This window comes from Danio rerio, chromosome 13, assembly GCF_049306965.1.
Source record: "Danio rerio strain Tuebingen ecotype United States chromosome 13, GRCz12tu, whole genome shotgun sequence".
Taxonomy (NCBI): domain Eukaryota; kingdom Metazoa; phylum Chordata; class Actinopteri; order Cypriniformes; family Danionidae; genus Danio; species Danio rerio.
The window spans coordinates 55,797,501-55,812,966 of NC_133188.1; the positions used below are offsets into that span (position 1 = coordinate 55,797,501).

At 37.6% G+C, this 15,466-nt stretch overlaps 1 protein-coding gene across 1 annotated transcript in view; it reads right to left on the reverse strand.

Moving 5' to 3' along the window:
- Positions 1-12,548, reverse strand: part of valopa (vertebrate ancient long opsin a) — a 26,370-nt gene extending 13,822 nt beyond the window's left edge. Inside the window, 4 exon segments of the mRNA NM_131586.2 lie at positions 4-243; positions 904-1,021; positions 3,261-3,471; positions 11,976-12,548. Coding sequence (NP_571661.1) covers positions 4-243; positions 904-1,021; positions 3,261-3,471; positions 11,976-12,315 — 909 coding nt within the window. The 5' untranslated portion in view covers positions 12,316-12,548.
- Between the last annotated feature and the right edge of the window lie 2,918 nt (positions 12,549-15,466).

Sequence of the window (15,466 nt, forward strand, 5' to 3'; positions counted from 1 at the left end):
CACCTGTTTGTTCATGAACACATAGATGATGGGGTTGTACACTGCCGCTGTTTTGGCCACAAATGCAGGAATGGCTGCCAGACGTGGGTCCACGTGCATGCTGGGATGTGCAGTGATGATGATGGAGAAAGCGGCGTACGGCGTCCAGGCCACCATAAATGCCACGATCATCACCACCACCATACGGGTCACCTGACGCTCCGGTTTCCTGGCGTTACCCAGCCTGCCGTGGGTGTTGGAGACCTGAACACACACACACAATTAACAATATTATCACTGTCATAGTGACACTGAAGCACTGAAAAATCTAATACTGTGTTGTAAATGCTCTGGGTCAAATATTACAGCGTATTTCAAACACACTATAGTAAAATGTTTCAATTAAAATGTTTGATTATATAGTTGCTATGATAACACATCGGCTCAGTCCCTTTATTAATCAGGGATCGCCACAGCGGAATGAACCTCCAACTATTCCAGCATACGTTTTACACAGCGGATGCCCTTCCAGCTGCAACCCAACACTGGGAAACACCCAATCACACACATACACTACAGCCAATTTAGCTTATTCAATTCTCCTATAGCGCATGTGTTTGGACTGTGGGGGAAACCGGAGCACCTGGAGGAAACATACGCCAACACGGGGAGAACATGCAAACTCCACACAGAAACACCAACTGACCCAGCCGGGACTCAAACCATCGACCTTCTTACTGTGAGGCCACACTGAGACACCGTGCTGCCCCACATTGATATATATTTTATTTATAAGTTTAATTTCTTGACCAAAGCAGACAACAACACGCTGTACAAAATGCTGGGTCGTACCCATTGGTAGGTCAAATATCAGCTAACCCAACCATTGGGTTAAAAAGTGATTAAAGGGAATTTTGTGAAGACCTTTCTGAGCTTGCGGATGAGTTTGCAGTAGCAGACGATGATCACTCCCAGAGGGAAGATGAAGCAGGTACTGAATAACGTGATGATGAAGGTGTGGTCGTGGAAGTTTCCTGAATACCTGCAGACGGACAAAATCAATGAGTGCACACACCTGACACGCTCAAAACTCATCTATACTGAAAAATAAATAATAATAATAACAATATTAATACTAATAATAATTTTTAAAAAATAATAAAGTTAAGTACCCTTATGTTTAAAATACTAATGTGTAGAATTTAGCGTGTATAAACATTTAAAACACTAATGTGTAGATTTAAGTACTCATATGAACATTTCAAAAACAAATATGTAGATTTTTAGCACTTGCATAAACATTTCAAACACTAATATCTGCATTTTAAGTACTTATATAAACATTTCAAATACTAATATGTAGATTTTAAGCACTCATATAATATTTAAAACACTAATATGTAGATTTTAAGCACTCACATAATATTTAAAACACTAATATGTAGATTTTAAGCACTCACATGAACATTATAAACACTAATATCTGCATGTTAAGTACTCATATGAACATTTCAAACATAAATATGTAGATTTTAAGTACTCATATGAACATTTAAAACACTAATATGTAGATTTTAAGTACTCATAAACATTTCAAAAATAAATATGTAAATTTTTAGCACTTGTATAAACATTTAAAACACTAATATCTGCATTTTAAGTACTCGTATGAACATTTAAAACACTAATATGTAGATTTTAAGTACTCATACGAACATTTAAAACACTAATATGTAGATTTTAAGTACTCATATGAACATTTGTCCAGCCATTATATGTTTTTACATCCATATAAACATTTAAAAATACTGTCATGTACAATTAAGGTACTAATATGAACATTTAAAACATTAATATGTATGTTTAAATACTCATTTTATCATTTAAAACACTCATATGTAGATTTTAGAACTCGTATAATTATTTAACACAGTTATATGCGGACATCAATTATAAATGAGTTACAAAAATGTACTTTTTAAAAGTCTTCACCTCGGTGATGGAGTCAGTACATTTCTGGATGAATAATAGAGTTTCTGTTCCTCAGCATGGCAGAAGTAGCTGTATAAGCAGTCTAGTGTGTAAAACTGCATGTATTTTTGAGCAGTGGAATAAACCTGCTTAAACTCTGCTTTAAAATGTCTCTTTATACAATTGCTTTAGTTTTTTTTTTTCTCCGAGCTGTCAGACTCACTAAAGCACACCATAAAGTTTAAAGAGTCAAAGGTAAAGCTTAGGAGGAGCAAGTTAAAACTCCTGCTCAGGATTTCACATGCACAAAAATGAATTCAAATAAATTAGCATGTCAAAAATGTCTGGCATGCATGAATAAAAGGAGTAATTAGTAAAGAAGAGACAATACATCTGAAGACGGTTAATTAGTCTGCTGCTTTATGCTGAAATGAAGAGGAAGAACTTTGACAAGCTTCATCTATTAAATGCACACACACACGCACACACACACACACACACACACACACACACACACACACACACACACACACACACACACACACACACACACACACACACACACACACACACACACACACAAATACATTTAAATATATATGGCACTTTTCTGAAGCTGTAGAGTTGAAACAATAACAAGATGTGCATATGAAGACGTGCAATATTAGAAATGAGCGTGAACACTTATAAAGAAACTCTGTAACCTAAATAATAATGATGAAGTTACTGAGGTGCAGTTATTATTTATTTATTTATTTATTTATTTAAAATTTAATAAATAAAATTACATAATTAAAAAAAATTTAATTCTCTAAATTTTATTTAATTCATAAACTTAAATAAATAAATAAAAATCTAAATTACAATAATGAAGAAACTGAAGTGATTTATTTATTTATTTATTTATATTTTTTATTTTTATTTTATTCAAAAAACTTTTCATTATTTTTTTCACAATGAAGAGAGATTCTGCCTACAAAATTATAATAATGAATCAACTGAGATTTTATTTAAATGTAAGCGCCATGAGGAGAAGCAGCTAAGCACTAAAAAAAACATGGAAAATACAATGTTAAAGAAAATGCTCTTATTTTAAAGACAGGCAATATACCACCCAAATGCTCATGTTTAAAGAACAATATACCACCCAGCCCTATGTTGGAGAAAAAAAAACTCAAATTGTTTTGGAACCTGTTAAAGGGTAGGTAAATAATGACAGAAACTTTATTTCAGGTAAACTATTGTTTTAAAACAAAAAAAAGACATGCCAAGGAGGCTGTAATCTTATTCATGTGTGTTTAACTGCCCACCAGTTGGGTTCACAGGTGGTACCGATCCTGCTGACAGTATAGCTGCTCCAGCCCAGAACAGGAGGAACAGTCCAGATGAAGGAGAAACTCCAGACAAACACCAGACCCAGAGCTGCATGTTTGCCCCGCAGACGAATGTTCCCTAGTGGTCGGCAGATCACGAAGAACCGCTCGAACGCCAGAACGGCGAGAGACCACAGAGCCACAATACCTGGAAAAAAACACAGAAACGTGAATATCAGAACAGCAGATCTACAACAACATCAGAACAGCAGATCTACAACAACACTTGAACAGCAGATCTCCAACAACACCTGAACAGCAGATCTACAACAACACCTGAACAGCAGATCTACAACAACACCTGAACAGCAGATCTACAACAACACCTGAACAGCAGATCTACAACAACACTTGAACAGCAGATCTACAACAACATCAGAACAGCAGATCTACAACAACACCTGAACAGCAGATCTACAACAACACCTGAACAGCAGATCTACAACAACATCAGAACAGCAGATCTACAACAACACCTGAACAGCAGATCTACAACAACATCAGAACAGCAGATCTCCAACAACACCTGAACAGCAGATCTACAACAACACCTGAACAGCAGATCTACAACAACACCTGAACAGCAGATCTACAACAACATCAGAACAGCAGATCTACAACAACACCTGAACAGCAGATCTCCAACAACACCTGAACAGCAGATCTACAACAACATCAGAACAGCAGATCTACAACAACACCTGAACAGCAGATCTACAACAACACCTGAACAGCAGATCTACAACAACACCTGAACAGCAGATCTACAACACCTGAACAGCAGATCTCCAACAACACCTGAACAGCAGATCTACAACAACATCAGAACAGCAGATCTACAACAACACCTGAACAGCAGATCTACAACAACACCTGAACAGCAGATCTACAACAACATCAGAACAGCAGATCTACAACAACATCAGAACAGCAGATCTCCAACAACACCTGAACAGCAGATCTACAACAACATCAGAACAGCAGATCTACAACAACACCTGAACAGCAGATCTTCAACAACACCTGAACAGCAGATCTACAACAACACCTGAACAGCAGATCTACAACAACATCAGAACAGCAGATCTACAACAACACCTGAACAGCAGATCTCCAACAACATCAGAACAGCAGATCTCCAACAACACCTGAACAGCAGATCTACAACAACATCAGAACAGCAGATCTACAACAACACCTGAACAGCAGATCTACAACAACACCTGAACAGCAGATCTACAACAACACCTGAACAGCAGATCTACAACAACACCTGAACAGCAGATCTCCAACAACACCTGAACAGCAGATCTACAACAACACCTGAACAGCATATCTACAACAACACCTGAACAGCAGATCTCTGACAACATCAGAACAGCAGATCTACAACAACACCTGAACAGCAGATCTACAACAACATCAGAACAGCAGATCTACAACAACACCTGAACAGCAGATCTACAACAACACCTGAACAGCAGATCTCCAACAACATCAGAACAGCAGATCTCCAACAACACCTGAACAGCAGATCTACAACAACACCTGAACAGCAGATCTACAACAACACCTGAACAGCAGATCTCCAACAACATCAGAACAGCAGATCTCCAACAACACCTGAACAGCAGATCTACAACAACACCTGAACAGCAGATCTACAACAACACCTGAACAGCAGATCTACAACAACACCTGAACAGCAGATCTACAACAACACCTGAACAGCAGATCTACAACAACACCTGAACAACAGATCTACAACAACACCTGAACAGCAGATCTACAACAACATCAGAACAGCAGATCTACAACAACACCTGAACAGCAGATCTACAACAACACCTGAACAGCATATCTACAACAACACCTGAACAGCAGATCTCTGACAACACCTGAACAACAGATCTACAACAACATCAGAACAGCAGATCTCCAACAACATCAGAACAGCAGATCTCCAACAACACCTGAACAGCAGATCTACAACAACACCTGAACAGCAGATCTACAACAACACCTGAACAGCAGATCTCCAACAACACCTGAACAGCAGATCTACAACAACACCTGAACAGCAGATCTACAACAACACCTGAACAGCAGATCTACAACAACATCAGAACAGCAGATCTACAACAACACCTGAACAGCAGATCTACAACAACACCTGAACAGCAGATCTCCAACAACACCTGAACAGCAGATCTACAACAACATCAGAACAGCAGATCTACAACAACACCTGAACAGCAGATCTACAACAACACCTGAACAGCAGATCTACAACAACACCTGAACAGCAGATCTACAACAACACCTGAACAGCAGATCTCCAACAACACCTGAACAGCAGATCTACAACAACACCTGAACAGCATATCTACAACAACACCTGAACAGCAGATCTCTGACAACACCTGAACAACAGATCTACAACAACATCAGAACAGCAGATCTCCAACAACATCAGAACAGCAGATCTACAACAACACCTGAACAGCAGATCTACAACAACATCAGAACAGCAGATCTACAACAACACCTGAACAGCAGATCTACAACAACACCTGAACAGCAGATCTCCAACAACATCAGAACAGCAGATCTACAACAACACCTGAACAGCAGATCTACAACAACACCTGAACAGCAGATCTACAACAACACCTGAACAGCAGATCTACAACAACATCAGAACAGCAGATCTACAACAACACCTGAACAGCAGATCTCCAACAACATCAGAACAGCAGATCTACAACAACACCTGAACAACAGATCTACAACAACACCTGAACAGCAGATCTACAACAACACCTGAACAGCAGATCTACAACAACACCTGAACAACAGATCTACAACAACACCTGAACAGCAGATCTCTGACAACACCTGAACAACAGATCTACAACAACACCTGAACAGCAGATCTCTGACAACACCTGAACAGCAGATCTCCAACAACACCTGAACAGCAGATCTACAACAACATCAGAACAGCAGATCTCTGACAACACCTGAACAACAGATCTACAACAACACCTGAACAGCAGATCTCTGACAACACCTGAACAGCAGATCTCCAACAATACCTGAACAGCAGATCTACAACAACATCAGAACAGCAGATCTCTGACAATACCTGAACAGCAGATCTCCAACACCTGAACAGCAGATCTACAACAACATCAGAACAGCAGATCTACAACAACACCTGAACAGCAGATCTACAACACCTGAACAGCAGATCTACAACAACATCAGAACAGCAGATCTCCAACAACACCTGAACAGCAGATCTCCAACAACATCAGAACAGCAGATCTCCAACAACACCTGAACAGCAGATCTCCAACAACACCTGAACAGCAGATCTCCAACACCAGAACAGCAGATCTACAACAACATCAGAACAGCAGATCTCCAACAACACCTGAACAGCAGATCTCCAACAACATCAGAACAGCAGATCTCCAACAACACCTGAACAGCAGATCTACAACAACACCTGAACAGCAGATCTACAACACCTGAACAGCAGATCTACAACACCTGAACAGCAGATCTCCAACAACACCTGAACAGCAGATCTACAACAACACCTGAACAGCAGATCTACAACAACACCTGAACAACAGATCTCCAACAACACCTGAACAGCAGATCTACAACAACACCTGAACAGCAGATCTCCAACAACACCTGAACAGCAGATCTACAACAACACCTAAACAGCAGATCTACAACAACAAGAGGGTTTAAACTTTTTTGCATGCAGTGAGTGATCTGAATGTGTTGTCCTACAATCTTTTTATTAATGACCAGGTTTTAACATTACTTACCACGAAATTATAGGCAAACACAGCGTTCCACTGAAATCAATATATAATCTGGACACTGCTTTGCCATACACTCTAAAAATGCTAATTTAAACACAACCACTAAGTTATTAAGTTAATTTAAAACAAATAACTACCCAGACATTGACCACCCAGCGTTTTTAGTGTTCATCTGTAAAATATGACACTCCACGCTGATAATGTTCATAAAGTGCTTTACCTCTGCTAAATCTGAGACTGTAATTTGACACATGGTGTTATTGCACATTCAGCACTGAAGATACCAGAATATCAACTATGCAAAACTGGCATTATCACATAAACAAACACATAAACACTTCAGAAGTGCTTTATAGAACTTCAGCTCATGAATAATATACCGAATTTTTCCTATTATTGAATTTAATGAGAACAGGATTTCAGCATTCTTCAGAGTACCTTCTTTTATGTTCAACAGAATAAAGAAACTCATAAAGGCTTGTAAATACTCGAGGGAGAATAAACAGCGAGCATTTTTTCTTTTTTGCGTGAACTACCCCTTTAAATCAAATCACATGACCATGCAGATTATTTAAAAGCAATTATCTTGACTTGATCAGACCAGCTGAATGAACGATAATGTGATTGTGTGTGTGTGTGTGTGTGTGTGTGTGTGTGTGTGTGTGTGTGTGTGTGTGTGTGTGTGTGTGTGTGTGTGTGTGCGCACTCATGAATGGTGAATACTGACACCTGCAGACTGACACAGATGTTGAGAGCAGATGTTCAGCTGTGAGTTCAGTCGCAGCAGCTACATGTGTTTAATATGCACTTAATGACTCTATATGACACTTAAAGGGAAAATAATTCAGTATCATACAGCAGACTCTTTTATTGTCACATTTCATTACAGTCGCCAGCTGCTACTGAGAGGAGCTTTATGTTGGAGTACCATGTATATGAAATTAAAATAAATTAAACAAACAAACAAATCAGTTGTCTTTATCAGTTTCAAAAATGTGATCAAATTAATTACTGTGATTCCAAGTGTCCAACAGGATGAAACAAGTTACTGAAGTTTTAAATCTATTAGACAACTGAGAAGACTTGTGTTCATGTAACTAGCAAATACAGTCCTGTCTGTTTTTTTTTTATGTACAGTTGAAGCCAGAATTATTAGTCTCCTGTATATTTCCTCCCAATTTCTGTTTAAGAGAAAGCAGACTTTTTTCAACATGTATCAAGACTTTCTCCAGAAGAAAAAATATTATCAGACACACAGAAAATTTCTTTGCTCTTTAACACATCATTTGGTAAATATTTAAAATAAAAAAACTTTTACTTTTACTATTTGCCACAGCAATTGAGTTACCAGTGGGTTATTTTTCCAGTGCATTTTTTTCTACATAATTAAATGGCTATATACATACATTAATAAATATATATATATATTGCTACATTACCCACATTTGACCCATTCATTCATTTTCTATTTGGCTTAGTCACTTTATTAATCAGGGGTCGCCACGGCGGAATGAACCGCCAACTTATCCCGCATATGTTTTACGCAGCAGATGCCCTTCCAACCACAACCCATCACTGGGAAACATCCACACACACTTACATTCACACTCATACACTACGGACAATTTAGTCAACCCAATTCCCCTATAGCGCATGTCTTTGGACTGTGGGGGAAACCGGAGTACCTGGAGGGAAACCCACGCCAACATGAGAACATGCAAACTCCACACAGAAACGCTAACTGACCTAACCGAGGCTAGAACCAGCAATCTTCTTGCTGTGAGGTGAACGTGCTACCCACTGAGCCACCGTGCCGCCCATATTTGACCCAATGATTTTTTTTTTTAAGAGTGTAGTAGTATTCACTATGAATTACTATATAATTTGTTTATCACTCACTGAAAAAGGTGACGGAGAATCCCTCAAGCACACAGACCCATTTGCCCAGGAAGATATAGCCATGATAGTTGGAGATTGTTGCTGTTGTTATGTTACTAAACACTAAAAAATATCAATCCAAAGTTGGGTCAAAAAGGGACAAACCCATTGGGATAAAAAGTGTAAATCAGATTTAATTAAACATCAACCCAACTGTTGTGTTTGTTTAGATTTGACCCAACATTGAGCAATATATATATATATATATATATATATATATATATATATATATATATATATATATATATATATATATATATATATATATATATATATATATATAAACTGTATTTAATGATACACTCTAAAAACCATTGGGTTGACATAATCAAAGGTCATAGACAAACCCAAATTATTTATGGGTTATTTAATAATAATAAATAATTTTATTTGTAAATGGCGCCTTTCAAGACACCCAAGGTCGCTTTACAATAAGGATCAACAGCCAAGCTAAAACAAATTAAATATTACTAAAATAATCATTGACCAAACAGGTTAAAACACAGTAGCGAATATAAAAGAACATAATAAAAAATATGATAAAAAATTGTTTAAAAAAAAGCCTGCTTAAAAAGATGGGTCTTTAGACGGGATTTAAAAGTGTGAAGACTATCACTGCTCCGTAGATCTAAGGGTTCCATAGCCGAGGAGCCATAGAGCTCAAGGATCTGTCTCCCATTGTGCTCAATCGAGTGCGAGGTGGTACCAGGGTGGAGTTGTTGGCTGATCTAAAGGTACGAGAAGGGGTGTAGATATGGAGAAGTTCAGTGAGATATTAAGGAGCGAGATTATGAAGTGCCTTGAAAGTTAGAAGTAATATTTCAAAATCAATACGAAACTTTACTGGAAGCCAGTGAGGCTGATAGAGGAGTGGTGTGACAGGCTCGTGAGATAGGGTCCTAGAGATGACACGAGCTGCATGGTTTTGAACCAGTTGGAGCTTACGGAGAAGTTTGGAAGGAAGTCCAGAAAGAAGTGCATTACAGTAGTCAAGACATGCGTGGATAAGAATTTCTGTGTTATTGGTTGTGTGAGAAGGGCGGAGACGAGTGATATTACGCAGGTGGAAATATGCAGAACGTGTAATATTATTAATGTGACCTTCAAATGAGAGTGTGCTATCCAAGATGACACCCAAACTCTTTACCTGCACAGAGGGAAAAATTGTGCTGTTATCAATGTCTATAGTGAAATGATCAGCTTTATCCAAAACACTTTTAGTGCAGATGAGAAGGGCTTCAGTTTAGTCGCTGTTTAATTTTAAAAAGTTAGCTGAAAGCCAGATTTTTATTTCAGCTAAACATCTGCTCAAAGCAGGAGGAAAAGAACTGGAGGGCTCGGTGGACAGTTGAGTGTCGTCAGCATAACAGTGAAATTGTGTGTTGTATTTTCTGAAAATGTGACCAAGAGGCAGAAGATATATGATAAACAGGAGTGGACCCAGTACAGAACCCTGTGGGACACCGGTAGTGACAATCTGCGATCTTGACTTAAAATCTGTAATTTGAACAAACTGAGTACGATCAGCGAGATATGACTTAAACCATAAACGAAGGGTGCCAGAGATCCCTAGTAAGGCAAGCCTATTCAAAAGAACCTCGTGGGAAACCGTGTCAAAGGCTGCACTCAAGTCCAGAAGAATAAGAATTGATAGGAAACCAGAGTCTTTATTTATTTATTTAATTAATCTTTCTTCAATTAGTTTAAATGACACTTTTTTACGCAACAGTTGCGTTTGTCTATATTTGACCCAACATTGGGTTAGAACAACCCAGCACTTCTTGGTGTATTGTATATTTCTACATGTTCAAATGGTTCAAATGAGAAAGAAACAGGCAAAAAAAAAAAAAAAAAAAAAATGTATTTGATGTACTCTCTAAAAAATGCTGGGTTGATGTAACCCAAAGTTAGGTCACTAACTGACTCAGTGAAACAGATGATGCCGAATCCCTCGGGCACGCAAGCTTATGAAATATCAGTGACAGTTGGTGATTATTATTGTTTTTATGTGACTGTACACTGAAAAATAAATCCAAAGATGGGTCAAAAAGTGTAACTTACATTTGATTGAAAATCAACCCAACTGTTATATTTGACTCAATCCAGCATTTTTATGTATTGTATTTTTCTACATATCTAAATAATTCAAATGACAAAAAACAAAAAAAACACTACTTTATTGTTACTCTTTAAATAATGCTGGACAGCCGTAACTCATCATTAGGTCATGGACAAACCCAAATTTGGGTTATCTATACAATTACTTATTTTTATTTTTAATTAATGATGTCTTGGACATAATTATGTTATGGTTGTTTATTCATTTATATATTTTATATATATAGTTGGTGATTATTATTAGTGCTAACTTACTGTTCACTAAAAAAACAATCCGAAGTTGGAACAAATATGGACAAACCCAGCCATTGGGACAAAAAGTGTAACTGTTTACATTTGAACCAACCCAGCATTCATTTATTTATTTATTTTTTATTTGTGTGTATTGTATTTTTTTCGACATATCTAAATGGTTCAGATGACAAAAAACACCAACAACGCCCCCCAAAAAACTGTATTTATTGTCACCCTTAAAAAAAATCTGGGTAGACACAACCCATGTTTTTATTTTTATACTTGTTTATTTTATTGTATATTTAAAATTAATTATGTTATGGACAAAACCAAATTTGAGTTGCTTATTTATTTATTTGAATATAACTTTTTAACCCACTTTTTGGTCTTGCCCATATTTGACCCAACAATTACACTTGGGTTACAACAACCTAGCATAGTGTAGTAATAACCAACCAAGTGTAGTAATAACTCTAAATAAGGTAGCATGTGTTTCTGCATGAACTTTTTCACTGACCGAAAAAGGTGACGGCGAAGCCCTCGAGCACGCAAGCCCATTTCCCCAGGAAGAAATATCCGTGATAGTTGGTGAGGAAGCTGATGCTGCCGCCGGTCAGAGACACCAGGAAGTCGGCCAGAGACAGGTTGACGATGATGTAGTTGAGCGGCTGCCGGAGCTGCTGGAACCTGAAGGTGACCAGCATTACGGTGAAGTTCTCGGACAGAGACAGCGCGGTCACCACGAACATCAGCGCCGCCAGAACACTGTAGTTCCAGGGCGCGATGGAGGACAGCGGCGCGGAGAACGGGTCTTCGGCGGGAGAAACCGCGTTCACGGCCGCGGAGGACGCCTCCATCGCCGGCCGGAGCAGCGCACAGCCCCGCGCCTACATCTGGAGGAACAGCGCGCGTCAAAACAGTTCGGATTTCTCCCTGAAGCGCTTTATTTAGTGTGCATCAGGTCAAAAAGCTGCAAGGAAAGTTATAGCAGCACTTCAGTGAGTGACATTATTAATATTATTTGCGTAGTGCTTCAGGCTGGGTTATCATAATCGCGCGTATAATCCAGACTTGTTGAGTGCTTGCTCGCTGTCCGGGATCAGGAGTTTTGTTGACTTTCTCTCGCTGGATGCTGTTTATATAGGCGATCATCACTGGACGGGGAGACACGTAACTGCGCCTTCATCATCATCAGCATCATCATCGTCATCTCTTCTGAGTCTGAATATGAGCGCAGAACTCTACATTTGCTCTACACAAATCTTCTAAAATATAAATATTTAAAGCATTTTCTTTCATTTCATGCCATGTTTGTTTTTTCTAAAAATTATAATACTTGCTGGGTTGTTTTAACGTGATATTGGGTCAAATTGCTGGGTTATAACGTGTAATTCAAACTTAATTGAAAAGATTAAGCGGATAAACTGTTTTTAGAGTGTTCAGAGTCGCTTTTTTTTCCCGCTGCTGATCATGCACAGAATACACAGAGAACTTCATCCGTTCAGGAGCACGCAGCAGAGAGTGTGTGTGTGTGTGTGTGTGTGTGTGTACGTGTGTGTGTACGTGTTTTTGTGACATATCAGGACACAAATCTGTATAATGACATGGGTATGACACAGGTATTACAAAAAGGAGGTGAAATATGAGGACATTGGTGACGTCCTCATTTCTCAAAATGCTTATAAATCCTATAGAATGAGTTTAATCAGAGAGTAAAGCTGCACACAGTCTCCTGTGATGGTTGGGTTTAGGGGTGGGGTGGGGTGAGGGCAATACAATATACGGTTTGGACCGTATAAAATGAATAGAAACCTATGTAATGTCCCCACTTGTCACAAAAACAAACATGTGTGTGTGTGTGTGTGTGTGTGTGTGTGTTTGTGTGTTTGTGTGTGTGTGTGTGTGTGTGTGTGTGTGTCATATATGACATAAATGTGTATAATGGCATGGGTATGACACTGACACTTACAAGTGAAGGTGAATTATGAGGACATTGCTGATGTCCCCAATTGTATTTAACCTCCACACAGTGTCTAAAGAGTAGGGTTATAGAAAATAATTTGTACAGTATAAAAACAATCCTGTGTATTTGTGTGCATCTCTCTCTCTCTCTCTCTCTCTCTCTCTCTCTCTCTCTCTCTCAATTATATTCAAAACTTGCATTACTGGCATGACAAATGTATTGCAATGCCAAAGCATTTATAAGGTTTACATAAATAGTAACATACTAATATAATAAAAAACACAGAATAGTAATGGTTAAAAAAAGATTTTTATATATAATAATTAAATAAAATATAAATTATATATTATTCAATTTATTACATTATTATTCAGCATATCATAATATTATTCAATATATCATGTTATTATTCAGTATATCATATTATTCATACAAGTCAATAAAAATAATAATGGATCAGAATAAAGTGTACATGTAACAATCAACATTTTGGGATAAAAAAAAGTAATAAAAACAGTAATAATCAGTATATTTACAATGATTCATTTATAATAATCTAGATGTGTGTGTGTGTGCATGTGTGTATTTTTGTTTGCAAGCACATCACTGATGTCTCTCTCACTGTCTCTCTCTCCATTAAATTCAACAATTGGTTTACTGGCATGACAAATGTTACAAATGTGTTGCCAAAGCATTTATAAAGTTTACATAAAAACAAAAACAAAACAAATAAAAACAGTAAACAGTAACATATTATTATAATATATAGTATAATATTAATATTATTATTATTACTATTATTAATAATAATAATAATAATAATACAAGTAAAAAATAAAATATTAAATGAGAATAAACTGTAGAGGTAACAATCAACATTTATGGATACAACAGTAATAATATATAATAATAATAATCAGTATATTATTTTAGTATTATTATTATTATCTCTCTCAATTCAATTCATTAATAAAATTAATATTTTAATAATTAATAAAATCATAAAAGTGATTAAACAGTTTGCATTTTTATAAATGCGTACACAAACACAGAAAATGAGTAATATGAGTATTAAAAAGATAATGAAGGAGAAAAAGATGTTAAAACGATCTTAAAACAATGTCTTAGTGGTTAGCACTGTCACTTCACAGTAAGAAGCCCGCTGGTTTGAGTCTCGGCTGGGTCAGTTGGCATTTCTGTGTGGAGTTTGCATGTTTTCCCTGTGTTGGCGTGGGTTTCTGCCACAGTCCAAACACATACGCTTAAGGGGAATTGATGAATACATTGGCCGTAGTGTATGAGTGTGTGTGTGAATGCAAGAGTGTGTGGGTGTTTCCCAGTGTTAGGTTGTGGATGGAAGGGCATTCGCTGTGTAAAACATGTGCTGGATAAGTTGGTGGTTCATTCCACTGTGGCGACCCCAGATTAATAAAGGGACTAAGCCAAAAATAAATCGAATGAATGAACGAAAATAGAATACATGGTGACACATATTCCTTGCATTTACTATAATAATTACAATGAATTTTGCATAATTACATGTAATTAAAGCTAACCCACAGGCTAACCCCAACCATATAGGTATACATGTAATTAATTAATATTAGTAGTAGTTAAATGAAAGATTACACAGTAACTATGTCACCTTAAAATGAAGTGTAATCCAATACACAACTGTACATTCTGTCAGATAGTATGTAATGTCTCTGTGTGTGTGTGTGTGTGTGTGAGAGAGAGAGAGAGAGAGAGAGTGTGTGTGTGTGTGTGTGTGTGTGCAGCAGCTTTACAAGATTAGAAACACAGAGACTCTACAACACACTCGGGACAGATTCTGCTGATTGTGTGTATGCATGCGTGTGAACGTGTGTGTCTGTTTGTTCAAAAGCTCCATATGAAGAGTAGCACAGCGACAATACAACACACTCAGGGACAGATTCTTGTGTGTGTGTGTGTGTGTGTGTGCGCGTGTGTGTGTGCGTGTGTGTGTGTGTGTGTGTGTGTGTGTGTGTGTGTGTGTTTGTGTGTGTGTGAGCTCCAGAACTCTG